The following is an 18,120-nucleotide window of genomic DNA, read 5'->3' as shown; positions in this document are numbered from 1 at the left end:
AACCTATAGGCCAGGAGAGAGTGGGATGCTATGCTCAAAGTGCCAAAGGGAAAAAACTGCCAACCAAGAACACTCTACTCAGCAAAGCTGTCCTTCAGAAATTAAGGAGAGATAGGCATAAAAAGTCAATGGTAAAAGTAGGCACACAGTCAAATTCAGAACACTGTAATACTGTAACGGTGATGTGTAAATCACTTATACTTTTAGTATGATGGTTAAAAGACAAAATTACTAAAAATTACAATAGCTATAATAATTTGTTAAGGAATACACAATACAAAAATATGTAAATTGAGACATAACAAACAGACAATGTGGGGAGGGGGAAAGTAAAAGTGTAGAGGTTTTTTTTTTTTTTTAAAGCAATCAAAGTTAAGTTGTTATCAGCTTAAAGTAAACTTATAACTGTAAGGTGTTTTATGTAAGCCTCATACTGCCACATTGGGAATGAGATTTCAACCTGAACTTTGGAGAGGGACAAACATATCCAAACTGTATCAGTGTCCAGCAACAGATGAATGAGTAATAAAAAATGTGAAATATATACTCAACAGAGTACTAGTCAGCCTCCAAAAAAGGGAGAGAAAATCCTGTCATTTGTGACTACATAGATGAACCCAGAGGATGTAATGTTAAGTGAAATACACATGGCACAGAAAGACAAATACTGCATGATCTCATATATATGTGGAATCTGAAAAAGTTGAACTCATACAAGCAGAGAGTAGAATGGTTGTTACCAGGGGCTGGCAGGGATGAGAAGGAGATTTGGGGAGATGTTGGTCAAAGGATTACAAAATTTCAGTTAAACAGGAGGAATAAGTACAAGAGATCTATTGTACAACACGGTGAGTATAGACAATAACAATATATTGCATTTTAAAAAAATCTGTAAGAAGATAGATTTTAAGTGTTCTCCCCACAAAAATTGGTAATTATGTGAGGTAATGTGTACAAGTACTTCAAAAAGTTTGTGAAAAAATGGAATTAAAAGATAAAATGAATCCTTCCAAGATCATTTTGAAGTACCCTGGTATATATTATTTAGCTGTATTTAGGATTCCAGGAGGTATACATATTTTCAAATATCATATTGTACACAATATATACATAATATGTACAATTTTTATTTGTCAATTAAAAATTAGTTTATTTTAAAAACAAAAAAATAGACATGAGCATCTTATGGGCAAAATACGTTTAATTGCTTATCTTGATGGCATTTCAGATTTCTTTGTGTATTCATTCTTCTTTTTGAATCTGGGATGTAGATTCATTTTTATATTTTGCAGATCTACAACCCACTGTCTAAAAACATTTGGGGCCTGATAGGTTTGGGATTCTGAACCTGGGGATTTGGAAATGTGACACAGTATATATGCCTCATATCGTGTAATGCCCCCCACAAGGTCTGTGGCATCCCTGGTCACTAAAGACAAGAATATTTCTGCAGAGAAATGGATGACTATTCACACTACATGGAGCTTCCCATCAGTTCAGGCCAGATTTTGAATGAATTAGGTCAAGTGAGGTTTTGTCTCAAAATAGATTATGAAAAAAGTCTCAGTTTTCAGAGATTTTCGGATTTTAGTACTGCAGGTAAGGGATTGTTGATCTGCAGTTGTAAAGTACAAAGTGAGTATCCACATTCCTCTACAAACTACAGTGGAGGTAAATCTTACATGAGAAATAAGGTATAACCGCAAATAATCAGATTTAGCTTTGAAAATCCTTTAGAGGCCCTTGTAATGCCTGCAATGTTAGATGAGCTCACTGTTCCCTCTGCTGAGCTCCAGAAGAAAGAACTAGTTCCTATGCCATGGCCATGTTGAATGAAAAATGTGTAGTTCTGAATATTAGAATCACTCTGGTTACTTGAAATGCATCGAGATGATCCATTTAGGAAACAAACAGTAAGAGACCCGTAGAGCCAGATCTCCAACCTCACGCCCATTCTGGTAGAATTTATTCTTTCATGATTGGCAGAAATCCCCCCTTACTAAAAACAAAAAACAAAAACAAAACTTGTGCATATGTTTGTGTGTGAGCATGTATATGTGCATGTGTGTAAGTCGATAATATGTTAAAGACCCTTTTGATTTGGCATCACTGTGAGCATTTATTATGTTTATTATTTCTTTGCTTATTTTGAATTGATCTCTCTTGGTAGATCATAAATTTAATCTTGTTCACCATTGCATCCCCAGAGCCAAGTATCATACCTGTCTTCAATAAATATTTGATTATTGAGAGGCAGCACTGCAAAATGTTTAAGAGCATGGACTCTGTAGCTTGACAGCCAGGTTTGAATCCTGGCTCAACCACTACTAGCTGTGAGACCACGGACAAACTCTGTGCCTCAGTGTCCTCATCTGAGAAATGGGGATAATGATGCCTACTGCATAAACCTAGATGGACTATTATTCCATAATAAACCCCCAAATCCCAGTGGCCTAAAGCAATAAAGGTTTTTTATTTGTTTGTATGTTCTCGTTCATCACAGGTTGGTCTGACTCTGCCCTGTATCATCACCATCCTCAGTCAAGACCCTAACTGCCTAAACAGGCACTACCTGACACAATAGCAATTTCCCTAGCAAAGCGGAAAGAACATTCTTCCAGATCTAATACTGGTAATTAAGTGATTGGCCTGGAAGTAACAAGTCACTTCTGCTTACACATTGAGCAGAACTAGCCAGTGCGGTCCAGGGAATACAATCCTGCCATGAGCCCAGGAGGTAGAAAAGCATAAAGACACCACCCTCATAGGCTGTCAAGATGATTAAAGGACTCAGTGTTTATAAACCACTTGGAAAAGCACGTTGAGCAGAACTAGCCAGTGCGGTCCAGGGAATACAATCCTGCCATGAGCCCAGGAGGTAGAAAAGCATAAAGACACTACCCTCATAGGCTGTCAAGATGATTAAAGGACTCAGTGTTTATAAACCACTTGGAAAAGCACCTGGCACTTCACTACATGCTAGACAGGTGTTTGCTCCTGCTATTACTATTATTATTAAACCGAATGGGTTCATATTTTTAGAGGCCACTATAAAGTCACCTGTCAGGCTTCCCATTATTCAATTTAATTTGGCTAAATTTTTCATAGTGGTTGTTCCACTGTTCTCCTTTAGTGACTGGTGAGTGCCAACATCTTATCAAGCACACCCTTATCTTACTTCAGCACAGACACAGGGCAGCTCAAAGGACACCCTGCCCAGCCTCAGCTGTGTCAAGATGACTTTCCACAGCCCAGATGGATCCAGAAAGGCAAACCCAGGGAGCACTCTGAAGGGAAATGAACCCTGGTAATTTTGGGGTGTTGAATGCTGTGAAAATCTCAGTTCTAAATGTGATTCATACAAAAATATTTATACTTCAAGCTGTAGCTTGCAAACAGCAATCTGCATTTATTGGTTTCAGATGGCAATTTCCTCCAGCTTCAGATCTCCTTTGTGTTATATAAACAAATCTCAACCATCTGGACCCCAACAAGCCACATTGAAGTAAGTGCTCACTCATTGCAAAAACATCAAATCAAAATACAATATTGCAGAATTCTGCCTAACTAAAAATTGGAGTGAACATTATGGCCCTTACAAAGCTGCTTTAAAAATGTACTTTAGGTGTCAGAACTTAGAATTTCAATAGGATAGCAGAAAGGAGCATATCAGAATATTTATCACTTTGATAAGCAGAAACAAACATAATGAGAAGACCACACCCTGTGCTGTTACCTGTATTATAAGCAGTCCAATTTAGTACCCTCCGAATTACCTCAAAAAGGAAAAGGGCTTAGGAAAGATGTCTCAGGTGTGACAAAATAGGAAAGAGATTGCTGCAAGACTCTCATGATAGTCAGAAAGCAAAAGCTTTAATTCCTACCCAACTATGGAGGTTAAAATATATACTTTATAATAATTGCAAGAAATAGGTTAAACTCAAATCCATCAATATCAATTCAAAAGTAGGTTGCGCCAGAAAATAAAGGACTCTGCCAAAACAAGCTACATTTATAACTACCTACCCACCTGGACCTCTGAAACAAGGGCTAAGCATCATTTCTGATGTCTCATCTCCCTGATGTAATTCCAGGCTGCTGAATACACCTTCCCCAAAGATAAATACAAAGACAATTTCCATGGCCAGGCTTGCCCACAGGCAAGTACAGGAGTGATGGAAAGACTTCTTTCTTCTCTTCCCTCTGCCTAAAAATATCTCCCCACCAATGTGGCACAGTGCCTGAAACATGCACCCTTTGGGAAAGATAACTGTCATCAGACTTCATGGCTCACATTCATGAATTATGGACCCTGTGGAAAGAACACTCTGAAAGAATAGGGTACAAGATACGTGATTTTATTAAGATAGTGAAAAAAAAAATGGAGGTCAAAGAGAAGACTATGAAGTTCTCAATCTTGAGAAGAAATGCGTGCATGTGAAAATGAGGTACCATGAGGCTCCCAAACACTGTTTTCCTAGAGTCCCAGTGATCACGCCTACTGACTATTGTCAACTCGCTTGGTATCTGATTATCATGCTTTGTTACCTTTAATCCGTATATATAATTAAATCAAAACTGAATCCATATCAGATTATTTGATATTCTAGAGACTCTCCACAAATGGGGGCTATAAAATCACACCAGGATAGAAGACTTTCTGTCTGATTTTAAAAGTTTAATTATATAGACATTGGCCAATCATAAAATCACCTCCTTGCCTATAAAAATGTGATCTAAATAATTCGAAAATGGTTCCATTGAACTATGTCTTCTTGTTTATTTTGTTTCAATATTTTATCAAGGTCATTTTAAAACCAAATACTATTTCTCAAGCTGCAATGCACTATGTATACAAATTAAATGAGAATATTTTGTAATCTATTATTCAATCATAGATCAGAATATCGAAATAGATGTGGGCAGATGCCCGCTCTCACCAAGCCTCTATACTTCTAATTCCTCTATTCTGATTCATTGATCAGCCATTTGTGAACAGCCCTCCTAAAAGAGATTAGAACCTTCCTGGGTCTTACTGTTTTAATCTAGTGGGAAGTATTTAAGCAGGAAAAAATCAAAACTCCCATTAAGCCTCTAAGGAAAATCCTTCGAATTGTGATATTTATATAAATAGATGATATAATGAGAAAACATTACAGATTACGGCAGGAATTTCAGGGGAAATTACTTGCCGTGAGTAAATTAATAACCTGGTTATAATTTAAGAACAAAATTCCCAGTTTCTTTCAAAGAATAAACTTGACCACTCTCACACTTTAAATAGTCTGGTGATCATAGCACTGAAGGTTCTCATCACATATAATTCCTTGTATTTCAACATTTCAAGCTATATTCAGCCCACTTCAATTGTTCAACTCCAAAGTAATATTGTTATATAAATATCCTTAAAAAGTCTGAAATAATTCCTAATCCTCTGGGATAGTTTTCTCTGTGACCATCAGGGCTGTTTATAAAATCAATAAAATCCAGAAACCAGACTTCCAGTAATTGTGCTCAGACAACAAAGTTTGTTTCAGCAATTGGCAGAAAGATATCAAGTTTGCAAAAGAGCAATCATAAATCCTACTTACACAGAGCCACATACTTTGGTTACTTGTTTAATGTCTATGTTTTACAACATGATATAATAGGTTTGATCCATTCACATACTCCATATAAAAGGTCAGAGAAATCTGACATAAACTTTAGAAAGATCTCCAAATGGAATATTTACTGTGGTATCCAAGAATATATACACTAAATAAAGTTTGTTTCTTAAAATGGAAAGCTAGAAAATGTTTATACATAGACAACCTCATTCCCCAATCGTTTCAAATCAAGGAGTTAACAGCTGCTATTCAAATTCTTGCAACACACACATAGCAATACCACCCACCATGCTATCAGTGAGCAAAGAAGGACTCAGATGGCCAATGAACTTACCTTCCCTAATAACTGCTGTGGGACTTAGGTCACAGTTTAAGAAGCCATTTTTAGAACATTCACCAAACAACATTATGTTTTTGATAGAATAGTGGAGAATAAAACTCTCAGGAATTTAAGACATCTGCTTCCTAGCCCAAGGGGTATCTCCTACAATCATATTCTTAACACCACTTGTTTTGTTAGATAGACCTATGAGTCGCAGAGGACTAGATTTGATTCAACACAGTATCATCTACAACTTTGCCGGTTCTACCTCCAAAGTTAGCTGATAATAAAAAAGGCTTTTCACACCCTGCTACACATACCAAAAATAGAGGCAACTAAACATTTCCAAAAACTTCAAAACATCAACCACAAATAAACAATGTTGAGATAATGCCACATCTCCCCACATTTCAGAACAGACTTCTTACCTTGCTCTCTTCTCCTTCAAACACTGACTGGTGAACGTTGCAGGCAAACAGTGAGTTGGGCAGGTCGTTGAAGTCGGTGATTGCTTGAAAGGCTTCTTCTGCGAAGCACTGGGTGACAGCCCAATCTCTGTCTATGCAGCAAAGTAAGAAAAGTCCTCCATCTTCTGGCATGTGCCCCGGCTGCCCCAGGCTCCTCATTCCGATGAAGTATGATTCTCCCCTCATTACTGAGGACACAAAGATGAACACGTGTTAAGGCAGAGCCAATTCTTTAAAACTTGGTTTTCAGGTCACAGTTCTGGACTGTCTGGGGCAGAGCAGGGGAGTATGATTAGGAGGAGAGCCAGGGGCTATTGGAAGGAAGAAGACCCAGCAAGTTCACATCATTCCTTTGATCTCTGAATCAGAATGTCCCATACAGCTCTGCTTCCAGGCAAGAACCCAGTTAGTGCTGTGGCAAAAAAAAATAAATAAAAAGGATAGGAGTTGGAAACCAGTACCACCACCACCACCACCACTACTAATGCTTATAATGTATTAAGTTCCAGACACTGCTCTAAATGATTTGTATGCATTAACTAACCTATTTAATCTCAATAGTCTATGAAGCTGGCACTAATATTATCGCCATTTTACAGATGGAGAAACAGAGGAACAAAGCAATTAAGGAACTTTACAAGGTCAATTACAAAATGGCAGGGTTAGGAGTCAAACCCAGGGCATCTGGCACCAGAGCTCACTCTCCTATACCATAGGAAAGAAGCAGATCAAAAGTTAGTGGAAGTGGGGCCGGCCCCGTGGCACACTCAGGAGATTGTGGTGCTGGTAGCACCGGGCTGCGGGTTCGGATCCTATATAGGGATGGCCGGTGCGTTCACTGGCTGAGCGTGGTGCAGACCACACCGTGCCGAGGGTCGCGATCCCCTTATCGGTCAAAAAAAAAAAAAGTTAGTGGAAATGTGTATTTAAGGAGCATGATCTCCTTCTTCATCACCTGAATCCTGATTATAATAATTCTAACAGTTAATAATTTATCCACAAAGAGAACACACACACACCCCACATACATTTTCTCTTCTGCTTAGGATAACTTCAAGTAACTTGTGAACCAGGTCCAAATCTTGAAAAATCAGTACTATCTTGGCTAACCCATGGTATACAGACCCCCCTGCCTCTGAGTCCCCATGAAGCTTTCTAGTATTAATTTCATCTAGCTGTGTTCAACCCTTCTATTATTTCCTCCACCCTTACATCCATAATTTATCCAACTGCAGAGTTTGTTTTTGTTTTTCATTTTTTGATACTGGTACATAATTCAGTGGATTTGGTCATTCTCCCCCCAAATTTCAAGGTGGCATCTACTTTTTTCTTTTTTATCTATTTTCATGCCAACAATACTATTCTGCTCCAAGCTCAATAGTGAGAGGCCCAGAGATAAAATAACTCACTCATGATTACACAGGTAAGACTGACTGACAATGATGATGTGGCTGCTGAATTGTTTCCAGTAAGCTCCATTTTCTTCAACCCCAGCATCGAAGAACCTCAGAGCCAAGGACCGAAAGGTGGATACCACTAAACATCACTCTGCTCTCATGAAGTTTGGTTAGACACAAATTCTAAACCCCCAAGAAAAATACGGATTTCTGCTTATATCTCTGTTAAACTCTGAATGCATCACGGTGATAAGCTTGTTTTTGTTTTCATTAGAAAAGCCCCAATGAGATCCTGATAAGCAGTGTTTGGTGGCAATAATGCATTACATATAAAATAAGGTCTAGTTGAGATAGAAGCCAAAAATTAAATAATGTGAGGAAATAACTAAAATGAAATCACCGTAATTACAGTAAATAAAAATGTTATTCTATATAAAATATAATAAAATCATTTCTGTATTCTAAAGTTCTTAAAATTCCAATTAGTGCAACATTTTCTGTATTTAAATCAACAAAATACTTATTTTAAATAAAAACATGGCACGTTTTATTCTATAAATAATTCAAAAATATGAATGCTTTTAAGTAGAAGAAAAAACATCTAATGACATTAATATGAAGGGAATTCAACTGCTAGACATCTTTGATAAAACACTTATATGCATTTATTTCCTTTCATATTTATACTGTTGCTTCAGATATTTTAGTATAAAATACATAACGACCATCATTTATTATTATTAGGATTCTAATTATTTTAATAGTAAAAATAATTATTGAGAGCATCAAAATGGTATTATTTTCACCAATGAATTATAGAAAAACCTTTGATAATAAAGACAATCATTCAGTAGCATGCAATATAGATATTGTCAATTCTATTCTACTTTTAATTCTATTCTTTTTATTTAAAAAAATTTAAATGAATCAAAATTGATCCCCAAATGTTCTTAGATGTGTTGTGAATGTTTCAATTGTTCTTTTTCCAAAAAGAAACTAAAATCCATTGCTGAATAAATTAATTAGATAGACCAAATATTAAGCCTCACTCAGGACTTATTTTAATCTACTCAAATAGCCTTAATTTCTATTCTAAGTTGGAACAATATAATTATCATCAAACTTTATTAGAAGCTCATTACTTTCAGTAAAGATTTAAATGTGTTTTGCATTCATTTTTGGCAAACAACTTATTCTACCTATATGGAGAAATACTTTAGAAGTCAGAGTTTTAAACAAAGAAACCCTAATTTCTCTTTCCAGTTCCATTACTGACTCATCTCATCATTTGAAGAAACCAAGTGATCATTCTGTGACTCAGTTTATCCTTATAAAACAAGAAAAGAAACATCTACCTGCCTCCCTCAGCAGGATAAGGGGAGGCAGAGGAATGAAACAGGAATGGAAGAAGATATCAAAATCAGTATTAGCCACTACACAAAAGGATATGCAACGTGAAACAGTATAAAAACACATCATTATAATAATCTCAGACCAGGCAGGTATGCTTTAGCATAACCACTAACCTTTAGTAAAACCAAATAAACAGAAAAAAAGGGAAAATCTGAAGATTAAAAGAATTCCCTAATAAAAAAACCTAAAGGCCCCATAGCCCAAGTTAACTGGTTTGTCTCTTTCAATTAATTTCAAAACTCTCAACTATTGAAAGTAACCTTGGAGGCAATCATTGTCTGCATAACGTAAGAAGATTTACATGTGTTACCCTTATTTCTAAATCTGAGGTTGATCATTCTAAACAGAAGAGCTGCCTTCAGCTCAGAGGCGACTCTTCCTGGAGGGCTTCCTGACCCTAACCTGCTGCCTGTGAACATGAAGGTGCGCACGCTCTTCCTCTGAGATCCCTCACTACCATGCACAGCCTTTTCTCACAAAATCACCCTCTTGTGATTACTGTGTTACTAATCTGGATCTCAACCCAAGCTTTTCTTGAGGTCAGAGACTGGGATGTCTTCATTCATGTATATTCAGGTACATATAGAAAGCCCTGAATAACGTTTGGCTGAATCAATAAATTATATAAAAAAGAGCCATTTTCAGGAAATAACAGACTAGCAGATGACCAACTTAAAATATATACACTAATAATGAAAACAATCCTCTCATTTAAATTTAAGGTTTGATTTACAAAATGAGTTTTATAAATGACAGCAAGAATTACTCAAAGACTTCCTCTACCTAAAATAAAAAATTTGTGGAGTATAACAAAAATAACATATTTGTTGATTATATGAATTCACTGAAAAAAAGAACTGGAAAATTCAGATACAAGATATAAAGAAAAAAATAAAAGTAAATCGTAATCCTACTGTCCAAAGAAAACTCTGCTAACATTTTGTTAAATTAATTCTAGTGCTTCTTTTCACATGTACAATTTTCAAGCAAAATTGGGATTCTGCTGTTTATAACTTTGATATAATCAAAAGCAGTTCCCTATACCATTACATATTATTTGAAAATATTAATTTTAGTAGCCACATTATATCCCAGTGTATGGATCTGTCCTAATTTATTTAGCCATTCTTCTGTTGTTTGACATTTGGAAAGCACAAATTTCCACCACCACATACATCTAGAAAAGAAAAACCACTATCCACTATTAAAATATAAAGCCTCCCACGGGAAAACCTCAAAACTTCTTCGCATGCAGAGAAGTGACATTTGTATGAAATACTGGAATTGAGCCCCAGGGGAATACCTCGGCACCAATTCTTCGCTGGAAGTAGGGGGCCTTCTGGACTGTGGTTTCTTGTCAGCAAAATAGAGAAATGCCATGGCCTTGTCTACCTTACAGATCCACATGAATGTTTTCTGAATCCCCAAACATGTGAATGAAAGCCATTTATTGCTCTTTTTAGGCTCACCAAGAGCAAGCCAATGGTGGAGAAACCCAGCACTACAGAGATGGTTGTCATCTACTACTGTTACGTGTGTAAACGAGTTTCAGACTTTTGGTGTATGTTTCTGAGGTTGTTAAGCCCATGTACTTACAATGAGAAACGAGTAGCAATGCTGCTTGAATATTTGGTATGTGTCTGGTTGGAGACCCCTTAAAAGAAAACGTATTTGTAAGGCAAAAGAAAATAATTAAAATAAAAAAGAAACAATCCTGTCCCCCTCCCCAAAACACCACCACCAACAAAATAATATCTTATTAAAATGTTACAAAGTTAGTGGCAATGAGACTATAAATGCTTGAATCTGACTCATTTTAATGGAGGAGGCAGCGTGGAGGGAGGAAGATTTGTAACCATTTCATCGCTCTGCTGATATGTGAAAGTAATTTCATCCAAGATTCTCAAATAACCTGATAGCATTTATTAATCACACATTAAGTGACAGTGTACTGTCTACTCAAGACTAGCCACCTGAAACTTAGATACCTGGTTAACATCAAAGAAGTAGCCGCCCAATGTTTGTAATATGAATAAGTGAATAATTTCCCTCCCCCTCAATGAACCAGGACAATAAAAACATCATTGGGTTTCTACACAAGGAATTAATCTTTCCAAAACTCCCCAAAGTATTCCTAATGAACAGTTATATGGTACAATTAAACACTGGCGAAGAGACCTTGAAGAGACATCTGGCTCTGTTGGATATTATTATTGTCACAGTTATCGATGTGCATGAGATTCAGATTTCTACACTGCAGAACCCTAAAAAATTCCATCTTTCTAGGAATGGGGCATATCTCACGACAATAAGGGAGCAGTGCATTTGTCCATGGGAGTTCTGGTCTAGAAAGCCTTAAACTGTATGTAAAAGGTGGGGTTAATCACAAATGCTCCTAAGTCCATGAGAACTGCTGAGGAGTCAAGAAAAATTGTAAACACCCACGGAAATGCTTATACTAGCTTTATTAAGTAAAATCACTCAGTTAATAGTGTGATTGGCCTATAAAAAAGGTCATGCAACCTCAGAAGGGTTGGAGTCACCCTTGAGTCTCTTCAGCATGGAGAGAACATCATGGCCAATTCTGGGTACTACCCACCACAGAACACTGGAATTCTTTCAAAGGAATCTATCCAGTCTTACAGAAGGACCAAAAGTCATGTCATCGAGGAGACAGGGGAGTGGTAAGAAATAGCATAAGAAAGCATAGGAGATAAGTCCCGAGTGAAATCATGGTTGCCTTCAAACTCTGAAAGGAGGTAGAATGTTTGTGCATGGCACTAGGAGAGTAGAAGTCGAACCAGAGAGAGAGTGTGTTTTAGTCCATTTTGTGCTGCTAGGATACCTGAGACTGGGTAACTTACAAAGAACAGAGATTTATTTCTTACAGTTCTGGAGGCTGGAAGCCCAAGGTCGAGGGGCCACACCCAGAGAGGGCCTTTTTGCTGCCACGGCAGAAGAACAAGAAAGCACAAACAGGAGAGAGAGCAAGAGAGGGCCAAACTCACTTTTATAACAGATCCATGCTCACAATGTCTAACCCACTCCTGCGATGAAGGCATTAATCAATTCATGGGGCCAACCTAATCATCTCTTAAAGGTCCCACCTTTCCACACCATTGCATTGGGGACTGGGTTTCCAACACGTGAACTCTGAGGGACACATTCAAACCACAGTAAAGGGTTTAATCTAATAGAAGGAGCCATAGATTTTTTAAAAATTTGGGTTAAAACAGAATGTCCTGCCTCATTTCTTAGTGAGTTCCTTGTTCTACAAGTGATACCCTAGAAGTAAGCTCTATAAGCAGGTGCTATCCATCCAGAAGAATATCAGAGAAAATCCAAAGAACAGGGTGATGGTTGGCTGACTTTTCCTTTAAGGTCTCTTCTCATCTTGAGATTTTTATCTTTCCATGATTGGAAGAAAATACACAAGAAAAGAGACATTTCTTTATCTCAGGACTCAAAGATGCTCGAGGAAGGGGCACTAATAACTTTTAACACAAGCTTTCTCCAGTGTTTAAACTTTTCATTTGGATGCTCATAATATATCCTGCCTATATTTTCCTCTTCCAGTTTACTCAATCTAGAAAGCAAGAATTTTAAAAGGAAATAATGACCCACAAAAGAAGAAAAATAAAGATGTACAAAAAGCAACATAAGTTTGAATTTATTTTTTCTTAGACAAAAGAGAATGTTAAAGATTCAACTCATCTGCTCCTAAAATTAAGAACAGAAATATAAAGCTTTTTGCAATAAGGGCAACAAACAGGGAAAAATATATCTCAATTCCATGTTAAGGCCAGCTGAGAAGGATAAATAAGGAAATAGGATAAATGAAAACCATTAATGAACAATTCGTTCTGACTTCAAGTTCAGTTTTGATTAAAAACAAGTATATGGATTATGGGAGATTTATTAGTTTGTTAGAACTTAAAGATGATAATATCAGCTTGAATACTGATGATGCAGTGCTGTATTAATAAGTAGCAGATAAGAAATGCCTATCAGTATTTTTAAGTTGAATATAAGTTTAAATAAATCCAGTTCAAATTTTTAAAGAATAGAAATCTAAAGTTTTGCAGTGTTTAAAATCCCTTCAGCTCTAAAATTAAGTGATTCTCAAATGATATCTGGGACAAAATGAGCTCATTAGAAGAGAATTTTTGTATGAATAATAATAATTTTACAATTAAGTCATGTCCTCAGCTTTCAGTTTTAGTCTGGCCTTATAGGTGAGAACCATTTGATTTGCTCTTTTGATATTTTAATATCTAGATCCCTTTAGGTATAAGACAGGCCTTTTGCTCATTTTTGTCCATCTTACAGGGAGATTGAAGTATAATATTAGTAACAACAAACCATGCTGGCCATCCTGAGATACAAAGGAGTGACATGATATTCTTAGGCTGTGCTCCATAGAAACCCATTAGAGTTCTTTCTGAAGTATAATGGAACCTATTTAATTCAGCCGCAGAATTTTCACACCTGCCAAGCTGTGTGAACCCCGTGCTATTCTTGATACCATTTGGGATTGGTCTTGAAAGAATCAGGAACATGCAATTTCCAACACATGGTTTTCAAAGGAGATTATCCAAATTTCTCATTCATGGTTCCCATCAGGACCCCTTCTGGAGCCACTGTTCCACTGTAAGCTCCCATTGGGCCATAATTTAATTAATTCAATTCCTTGAGGATGCAGCACCTTATGAATTTTTACAAAGTGTAAAAAATTTTTTAAAAATGAAAAAATAAAAAGAAACAAGTTGTTTCCATCATCTCCTTTTGCACTAGATTCTATAGCAGTGATGAGATTACAAACTTGCCCATCATAATGTCTTTGTACCTGCAGGTTTTTGAATGCCCATGTTTTCCCAGAAAGATTGGCAGATCCTGTGTATTCTTCCAATGGACACGACAAAAAGGGAAGAAAAACCCTCATATTTACCCAGCATTAAATGGGACAAGCAGAGAGGGCCTTTGTATTCCATTCCCACAAACCTCACTTACATTATCAAGAAAATGTATTTCAAACAGGTTTGCTGCAAGAGAAAAGAGTCAGATAAAGAAAACATGATTTTTTATGAGGGGTGTAAGGGTGAGGAAGTTGTTTTTAAGGAGAAAAATCTATTTCTACAAAGAATGACCTGCAATGAACCATAGAGTTATTAAACAAAACAAGCAATATTCGAACGCTCACCCAAAACAGAAGGTTTGAACACTGTGTTAGTCAAGGTCCCGGCAGGAAACAGATGGTCTGCTCAAACTGCATAATTTGAAAAGAATTTAATAAAGGGACTGTTTACAAAGGTGTGGGCAGGGTATAGGGAAACCACAGAGGTAGTGTGAAACCCCGGGCTAACATCAGCCTTAGTCCTCAAGAGGTGAGAGCAGGGGAGGGGCTTCGAGAATCTGGAGAGAACAGGGGGCTGTGTGCAGAGGGTCCCGACGGGTCTTCCACGGAGGGATGCCGTCAATCCACAGCAGCACAACTAAGAGGGCACCAGAGGAATAAACCCCCACCTGGCTCTTTCTCTGATCTGCAGGCACCTGTCATTGGTCAAACCCAACTGGAAACCAGAAGGCCAGAGATCCACTGATGAGGCGTATACGGGTCAGTCTCTGGGGCACAGCATAGGGTGGAAAAGGTGGAGAGAAGACCAAATGAAGATATCGAGCACAGTCTTCACAAATGGGTACAGTCTAGAAATTTCATAGGTTAACTTCAATGGAACTTTAAATGTAACAATTTAAAGCTGAGTCATTTGTAAATCCATGGTTCAAACCAGGGCTTGTATAAGAAATTAAGGCGTATACGGGTCAGTCTCTGGGGCACAGCATAGGGTGGAAAAGGTGGAGAAAAGACCAAATGAAGATATCGAGCACAGTCTTCACAAATGGGTACAGTCTAGAAATTTCATAGGTTAACTTCAGTGGAACTTTAAATGTTACAATTTAAAGCTGAGTCATTTGTAAATCCATGGTTCAAACCAGGGCTTGTATAAGAAATTAGACTCACCACCTCTGACTGCATTCTTCTTAGGAACAAAGGAGCAGGAAGAGTGGAAGGGAAATGGGCGGCTCTGTCTGTACTAGAGAATGTCTACACCATTGTGGAAGATGCATGAAGGAGCCCGCCTGGAGGCAGAAGACCATCCTTCTATTACTTCTTAGAAGAAGCTTCAAGAAAGCCCAAAGCCTCTGGATGAGCTGAGCAATTACATGCAAAATAACTTTCACAGGAGGATGACACTTCAAAAGTGAGCAGCAAGGCAGGGGAAGGTTGCTATGGTAGCCAAAGTAAGATTTATCCTGTCATCCTTCACCTTCTACTTTCAGATGGGGCATGGAGTGCTGCGGAAAAACAGAGTGAGCAGAAAAAAAAGGCAGGGGGGAGTGAGAGACACTGCAGCTTTGAGGAAAATCCAGCCAAGAAGGGTCTGAGTTATTCAGACCTAATAGAAAAGGAAAGGCAGACAGCAAGGCTGCCTTGGGGGTGGGAGCTGCTCAGAACTCATTAGAAAGCCAAGGGGGCAGGTTACATCCTCTCCGTTGAGATTAGTAGATAATGAACAGCTAGAAGGTAAGGTCTTTCTAATGCCAGGAGGAAAGAAAACAGGAAGAAAGAAATATCCCTGCCTCAGTGCCCAGCATACAGTATGCCAATTTTTTCCTTCGAATACAGCTAAATCTTTATGTCATTTCCACACTAGAAATCTTTCATAACTCCCTACGATCTATCAAGTTAAATAAAAACAGTTCTTCAGCCCAGGAAAGGACACCCACAAGGTTCTTATTTAGACTTATCTACAGCCTCATCAGTGCTGAGAAAAGACTCTCAAGTCTCAGCACCCCGCCTTTACACCCCCTGTAGCTACTAACCAGGACCTTACACTTGTAAGGTAAACTCTGACATTTCTTGAATTGAATGGAATTCAAGGGTTCTGAGTTTGACTCTCAGTTCTCCCACTTATTAGCTGTATGCCCTTGCACAATCTGTGTGTCCAGTAGGTGTATGCCTTATAGTGCTCTCTTGAGGATGTATGTTGGGAAAATAGAATAAATTAATCAGGTTCCCCTCACATCAGGGCTGGTTGGGAGTGGTTCAGTAAACAAATTGTGTATGAGTGGGTGGAGTTGGTGCACATGTGTGGTGCCGCCTCCTTGGCTGGCGTCTGCCTTAGGCATTGGCCTGGTGTGTGGCCATGCTTTCCAACCTACAGTTTCCAAGGACTTGTTTGCCAGTTGCCTAGCTCAAGACCTGTGTGTAAGGAGTCTGGTGACTAAGCCTGGTGTGTGAGGGGTCTGGTGACCCAGCCTGGCGTGTGAAGGTTTTGTGACCCAGTCTGGACAATGGGCTTGAGGGGTCTGTGAGCACCAGACCCAGCCCTAGCTTTACAATTGTTGTAGTTTTGTAGCCCGACAATTGGTGACATTGGCAGAATTCCGACATTAGCCCTAGAGCTCCACAATTGGTGTCATAAACAGGTAAAAGTAGCCAGACAATGTAGTAGCTAAAACACTTAAGGCACTTACAGTGATGACTGGGACCCACCATCGGTGCTTAATAAATGTTAACTATTATTAGTATTGACCATTGCAAACAGAGCAACTCTGTTTCTCACATGACACAGGAGCTCTCCCTCTCTTTCTTGAGACCTGGGTCTTTTTACATGTAGAGAGGTGGGAGAGTACAGGGGTAAAGTGTGGACTTTGGAGTGGGTCTGTGAGGTCTGAATCCTGGCACTGCCACTTTCTGTGTGACCTTGGACATGTTACTGAACATTTCTGGGCCCTGTATGCAAAGTGGGGACCATAATGGTACAGAGTTCATGGGGTTGTTAGGTGAATTAAAAGTTACTTAGCATTCTTCTCCCTCCCCACACTCCACCCCAAAATTCTAAAATTTTCAGTGGGTACTTTTTTTTTCAGAACTTTAGAAGAGATTATGCTTCCGCAGTGAGAAATGTAAGAGCTTTGAAGACAGACCCAGATTCACACGCCAGCTCCCCATTCATTTGTGACTGTCAATTGGGAGAAAATGGACTGATGGTGGCAGCTAGACCTGGAGTCTGGGTCTGAACCCTCCTTCCACAACAATTTTACTTTGTGATTTTAGGCAACTTCGGTTCACTGGCTAAGCCTCAGTTTCCACAGCTGTAAATCAGGACTATTGAGAGGTCCAAATGAGACAATCCTGGTAAAGAATTTAACCCAGAGCCCAGCAACTAATCACTCATGAAATGTTAGCATTGGCTGTAATCACCGGCTTGCTAATGTTAATCTGACTGCTGATTGCACATTTAACCACTGATCTGTTCTCTGGTAATTATTTTACTTTCCAAGGAAAGCATATTTTGTGTTAGGCCAAGAGGTTGACCTGACTTCAGGCCAACAATAATGACCACTGTCCTAAACCTTTTAGTGTTACAGTGATTCTTCAACCAAAAATGTGACCTGAAGTGCTTAGTTTTCTAATACAAGTTCCCTGCTTCAGACATAGTTTTACTTACCATTCTCTTTCCTTTCAGCACCATTTTCCAGTTTAGATAAAAATGCTATCAGGGCTTATGAAGAGGTTCTAGGGTGCTTCACAGTATGGTTCTAATCCCAGTTATGGCCCCACCAACACCAGCAAAGCATCCTCTACCTTGGGAGGGTTGCCCAGCTCCTCCTTTCTGCCCTTCTGTCTGCACATGTGTTGTTATTTACAACATTTGGCAAAGCAAACCCATTTATTGATGCTTTTTATGTCTCTCCCCATATGTTGAGCATTCTTGCTTCTTCCTGTAATGGCTGACAACCAACACAGCTCCTGATCCACCATGCTGGCGAAACAAATGGAATGTAACACCATCGGACTCCACCCAGAATTATTCTCTCTCTCTCTCTCTCTCTCTCTCTCTCTCTCT

The 18,120-nt window shown here is 38.4% G+C and overlaps 1 protein-coding gene across 1 annotated transcript in view; it reads right to left on the bottom strand.

Annotated features, from left to right (window-relative positions):
* The window catches only part of RCAN2 (regulator of calcineurin 2), a 234,115-nt gene extending 227,526 nt beyond the window's left edge, over nucleotides 1–6,589 (bottom strand). The window contains exon 1 of the mRNA XM_008569203.1: nucleotides 6,360–6,589. Within this exon, the coding sequence (XP_008567425.1) occupies nucleotides 6,360–6,584 (225 nt within the window). The 5' untranslated portion in view covers nucleotides 6,585–6,589. The remainder of the gene's footprint in view (nucleotides 1–6,359) is intronic.
* Between the last annotated feature and the right edge of the window lie 11,531 nt (nucleotides 6,590–18,120).

Source organism: Galeopterus variegatus, unplaced genomic scaffold, assembly GCF_000696425.1.
Source record: "Galeopterus variegatus unplaced genomic scaffold, G_variegatus-3.0.2 Scaffold477, whole genome shotgun sequence".
In the NCBI taxonomy this organism is placed as follows: Eukaryota; Metazoa; Chordata; class Mammalia; order Dermoptera; family Cynocephalidae; genus Galeopterus; species Galeopterus variegatus.
Note: the sequence above shows the minus strand (reverse complement) of the source record. Positions and strands in the feature narration are given on the sequence as shown.